At 43.0% G+C, this 5,181-nt stretch overlaps 1 protein-coding gene across 2 annotated transcripts; it reads left to right on the plus strand.

The window, feature by feature from the left end:
• The first annotated feature begins 589 nt into the window (after window positions 1-589).
• Window positions 590-4,698, plus strand: LOC125521920 (kinesin-like protein KIN-1). Of its 2 annotated transcripts, XM_048686980.1 has the most exons (17): window positions 590-740; window positions 904-1,021; window positions 1,378-1,480; window positions 1,616-1,659; window positions 1,872-1,901; window positions 2,002-2,124; window positions 2,202-2,227; window positions 2,328-2,409; window positions 2,537-2,578; window positions 2,691-2,724; window positions 2,804-2,879; window positions 3,135-3,283; window positions 3,407-3,468; window positions 3,534-3,625; window positions 3,715-3,913; window positions 4,014-4,196; window positions 4,292-4,698. In XM_048686980.1, exons 2-17 carry the CDS (start codon window positions 905-907, stop codon window positions 4,445-4,447), a joined length of 1,518 nt encoding a protein of 505 aa, XP_048542937.1. In that variant the 5' UTR covers window positions 590-740; window position 904; the 3' UTR covers window positions 4,448-4,698. The 2 variants fall into 2 exon arrangements, with proteins under 2 accessions (XP_048542937.1, XP_048542938.1); XM_048686981.1 differs by lacking the exons at window positions 590-740; window positions 904-1,021; window positions 1,378-1,480 and adding an exon at window positions 1,500-1,520.
• The last annotated feature ends 483 nt before the right edge of the window (window positions 4,699-5,181 follow it).

Consider the following 5,181-nt stretch of genomic DNA (forward strand, 5'->3'; position numbering starts at 1 on the left):
CCTACAAACCGTAGAAAATTTATGGGTGTTCGAAACATCTGCCATGTAGACGCCGACCGAGAGGTTCCACCCAAGGCCCTCGTTGCATGTTCGGTCCTAGAATTATCATCGCACATTCATGCTACTCATTAGCCCGCTACGGGCGGCTGCCAACCACATTCATTCCGATCAAACCGACGTGATTGGACGGCTGACACGGCTATCGAGAAGCCTAACTGGTCTGGATAGCGCAAAAAAATCAGATCGTGAAAATCTTGAGAAGCGGGATCCTCTTCAAGAGACAGGTGCTTGGGAAGAAAAAGTGTGGTCCGATGCAAAAAGCTGAAAAAATTGAAGTAAGAAAGTAGAGATGCATATGTATTAAAATTTCTGCTTTCTATTTCTTGATGGGCCCCACTAGTAGTAGCTTGCATTGGAAAAAAAATTAGTATAGTTGTCTCAAACTATTTTTTTTTCATGACGCATATGTATTCATATGTCACTATTGTACACGCCCTTAAAATGGAGTGGAATGAGAAACTTTGACCAAAAAGTCAAAACACTAGAGCATCAGCGGCGACGCACAACTCCTGCTCAACGCACCCCCTCCTGCTCAGGCTGCCGCACGCACATCTCCTGTATCCCCCCCCCCCCCCCCCCCCCCGCGCCGCCGCCACTGCCGCTCCGGTTATTCTTCGTCGGGACTCCTCGTTCCTGCCGTGATCCACCTCGTCCGCAACCTTTGGCCATCGGGTTTTGAGGTATGAGCTTCTCAAACCCCATCGGTCTCCACCATTTCCGGGTGCGCGGATGCGCACCCCGCGCACCATCTTTATCCGCCGCTGAATTTCGAAACCCCGAGCGTTAGCCGCTGTGTCACTTGAATTTTTCTACTGCGCAAATTGACACCCATCTGAATGCCAGGATGTCCAACTCCAACGTCACAGTGTGTGTGCGATTCAGGCCGCTGAGCCACAAAGAGAGGAAGGCCAATGACAAGGTCTGCTTCAAGAAGTTGGACTCCGAGTCTTTTGTTTTCAAGGTTTGGACACTCTTCTGCCTTTAGCTCTGTGATGTGAGGCACGCAGATGAATGTTCATGTGCAGTTTCTCGCAAGATGCACAGTTGTATTTTGATCCAGATTACTGAATTTGTTCAAACTATTGCATGCCTGCAGCCTTATGTTATAATATTAGCCTGCTTGATATCCCCTGCACAACTACATAGTACTACTTATTAAACCAGTAGCTAATAAAGTGAGGAACAATGTCTTATCTGTTTTTCCTTTTGTTAAGATTGTTAACAAAAAATCCCTGTGATCTTGTTGGCACGGTTTTTGTGCTTCCTCGTGGTTGATTTGTGCGGTTTCCCTGACGTGTTGCATAATACTTGGGTTAGGATGAGCGGGATGAAGATGTCATATTCAGCTTTGACAAGGTGTTCTATGATGATGCGGAACAGTCTGATGTGTACAATTTCCTTGCAGTTCCCATTGTTGCAGGTTTTCATTCTTTTTGTTTCTTTCAAAATTTATGCATAAGGTAGTCAGAGCTTTCTTGTATTACTACAGTTTTGTCATGACTGTGCACTTCAGTAGCCACCATAGTACTAATTGAGTAACTAATATTTCGAACAGATGCTGTCAATGGAATAAATGGGACCATAATTTCTTATGGTCAGGTATGTGTTCCTGCAAACACCATGTATCCTCATTTACCAGCTTTACACAAATATTTGGGAAAACTTATGCATAGATAAACCCCCATTGTGTGTTAAAACAAGGCTTGGCCTACTTACAGTCTCAAACTTACACTAAGCAGTGCATCTATGAAATGAGACACTTCTGCTTGTAAACAGTGCTAACATTTTATTTGTACTTTGCATTTGTACAGACTGGAGCTGGAAAAACATATAGCATGGAGGTAAAGTGAACATCCTTGGGCTTAAATTTATGGGATGATCACTGAATGCGCCACTTCGGCTTTGGCCTAACATGTTTGTTTAATTTGGATGTTGAAACAGGGGCCAAGCATCTTGCATTGCAATGAGCTGAAAACTGGACTGGTTCAGCGTGTTGTAAATGATCTTTTTGAATGTTTAAGAACATCAGAAGACATTACTACATGGACTGTGAAATTGTCAATGGTAAAATACCATTTTCGTGCGCTGATTGTGAATTCACATTGATAGATCTTTACTTACACTATTTTACGATTTCTCAGGTGGAGATATATTTGGAAAAAGTAAGGTGAGAATATGCTTGATGTTTCTGTATGGATCCTGTGTAGAGTTTCTTTTATAAAATGCTCCTACGAGGGGAATCGAGTTTTTTTCTCCTTATATCTCAGGGACCTTCTTGACTTGTCCAAGGACAACCTACAAATCAAGGAGAGTAAAAGCCAAGGGATTTTTATTTATGGAGCAACAGAGGTCAGACAGAAATGCATCTGTACTTCCTGTTTCATTTCCCTTCTGTATATGTAAGAAAAGAAGTGTTCAGCATCTGTCCTTTGAGGGCTTCTTTTCATGTCTGGTAACTGTGAAACTATAACTGCAGATATCGATTATGAATAGTTCAGATGCCTTGGAGCGTCTTTCTGTAAGTTTTGCTGGGTTTCCTTGTTTCTCTTATAACCGCAGTTGATTTTTTCTTGGAGCGCCTTTCTGTAAGTAAATGCCAGATTATTTCTGTTTATTGGTCTAAATTACAGGAAGGAATTGCCAACAGAGCTGTTGGAGAAACACGTATCCTCTATCTACCATTTCTGAACAGTTGAAAAACATTTCAATGTTGTAAATTTTGTCGTCCTAAATGAATATGTAGAAATGAACCTGGCCAGCAGTAGAAGTCACTGCGTGTACATTTTCTCCGTGCAGCATGGATCCACTGCAGATGATAAGTATGCTCGAATAACAAACATCAATAGTTGATAGCTGTTTCCCTTTTATGTTGATGTAATTGTATATAACCATAACCATACATCACCTTTTTTATGCAATTCATGCTAACTCAACAGGTTGCCTTGTGCTCCTTCATGTTAGTATAGTAGGCATCAATTCCTGCGTTAACGCCGTTCCTCTTTCTTTGTGCTATAGACTGTTATATCTGTCTGGATTATATGTGGGCAGCTAGTAACTTTCTTTTAATCTTACAGGGTAAGGGCCGGGAAGATTGTTCTTGTTGACTTGGCTGGTTCAGAGAAAGTTGAGAAAACTGGTGCTGAAGGGCGAGTTCTTGATGAGGCGAAAACAATCAACAAGTCACTCTCAGCTCTTGGAAATGTTATTAATGCCCTAACTACTGGTAAGTGGCAAATACAAGTATACAACAATACTCTGTGCAAAGACTAAACACAAAACGTAGTTACTCCACTATTGTACCTTTCTGATTAATGGTCAGCTTTACTTATCTTTTTTTCATCTCCAGCTAAACCGAATCATGTCCCTTACCGTGACTCGAAGCTTACACGCATACTTCAAGATGCACTGGTCTGTCAAAAAATTCTTCAGTATTTCCAAATCTGCAGGTTTGTTTACATGGCTGTTGCTTGCAGGGTGGCAGCTCAAGAGCTGCATTGCTATGCTGCTGTTCTCCTAGTTCGTCGAACGCACCAGAAAGTCTGTCTACCATTCGCTTTGGAACCAGGCATATCCCTTGAACATTGCATACTTGCGTAAGTTTTGTACTATTGCTGTGCTGCAGTTTATCATAACTCTATATCGATATCCATCCAGGACGAAGCTCATAAAGACTCTACCCAAACTGATTCCCAATGAAGTGGACAGCGTCAAGAAGCCCACCTGCTATTCTCATGATCAAGATGATCTGTGTGGCAGAGCACCAAGCAAGGCTGGTAGCAGCCAGTCTGAGGTGTCCGATCCGAGCCTTGATTCTTACGATCATGATGATTTGCGTGACAGGATACTGAGCAAGGTTAGTATAGCAAGCAAGCAACTAACCAGAAGTGGTTCGGTCCCACCCTACGTCCTGCGCAGCAGATATATCTCACTTGGCACTGAAAATGTCTGTGCAGCTAAGGTTGAGTCTGAAGGAGGAGGACGTGGATCTGCTGGAGGAGCTGTTTGTGCAGGAAGGTATCATCTTCGACCCCGACGCAGCGATGCCGGACATCGACCTGGCGTTCCAAGACGTCGCGAGCCGGCAGATTGTGTCGCTCGTGCAAACAGTGGAGGAGCTCACAGAAACTGTGCAAGAGGTATGTGTAGCACCAACCAAACCTGCGTCCTCCTGCTGTTCCTGCTATCCAGCTCTCCAAGGTGGGTAACTCCTGAGTGCGTGTCGATGGTGCAGCTCACTGACGAGAACGAGAAGTTGAGGCATCAGCTCGAGTTCGCGCAGGAGATCGCCGCCCGCGCCCAGTGCGCCACCGCGGACCGGAGCCGTGGTGCCCTCTTTGGTTTCGTGCCGGCGGCCGTCCTCCGCCCCTTTGGGTTCGTTCCAGACTGATGGCTCGAACAGACAGCCGGCGTCATGTAGATTCCGCAAATATTTTGCTGCCATAAACATCACAGCAACGTTAATCCTGAGTGCCTTGAGGATCATGTAGTGACACCTTATGACAGATTCTTTTTTTTTGCCAGAATATGGCAGATTCTTGCGGAAATCAGTTTTGGCTCTAGGGAGCACATGCTCCTGCGTGCCAAAAATGGATTTTACAAATGTCAAAGAAAAAAAAAGATGTGTTCATTGTCACACCCAAATGATACATGCAAATTTCCCGGGGAAAAACTTAAGCATTTAGACCTATGCAAAAAGACAAGTCGAACGCCAAATGTTACATTCAAATGTTACACTTAATTTTGTTTTTTCACCCACAAAGCATTGCTATCCCATATGGCATGAAAATTGTTAAGCACACTTGTTACACTAATGTGAATATCTAAAAAAATAAAATTTTCAAAATTTAGTTACTATTTATTTTGGTTTTACTGTTCATTACGTGTATATGCTTCTTAGAGCCAAAAATCCGCGTTAGATTCTTGTTGTGCTACTGTTTTTAGACTTGGCTGGTAGACAGACTTATTTCTCTCAACATGTAATCTTCTATATCTAAATAGCTAGCCCCCACTAATTAACCTATTTCTCTTAATATGTAAGCATGTCACCTCATTTTTTATATCTAAATAGCTAGCTCTCATCAACCAATTTTTCTCAACATGCAAGCATATCACCTTGGTATG

Source organism: Triticum urartu, chromosome 7 (genome assembly GCF_003073215.2).
Source record: "Triticum urartu cultivar G1812 chromosome 7, Tu2.1, whole genome shotgun sequence".
Classification (NCBI taxonomy): Eukaryota; Viridiplantae; Streptophyta; class Magnoliopsida; order Poales; family Poaceae; genus Triticum; species Triticum urartu.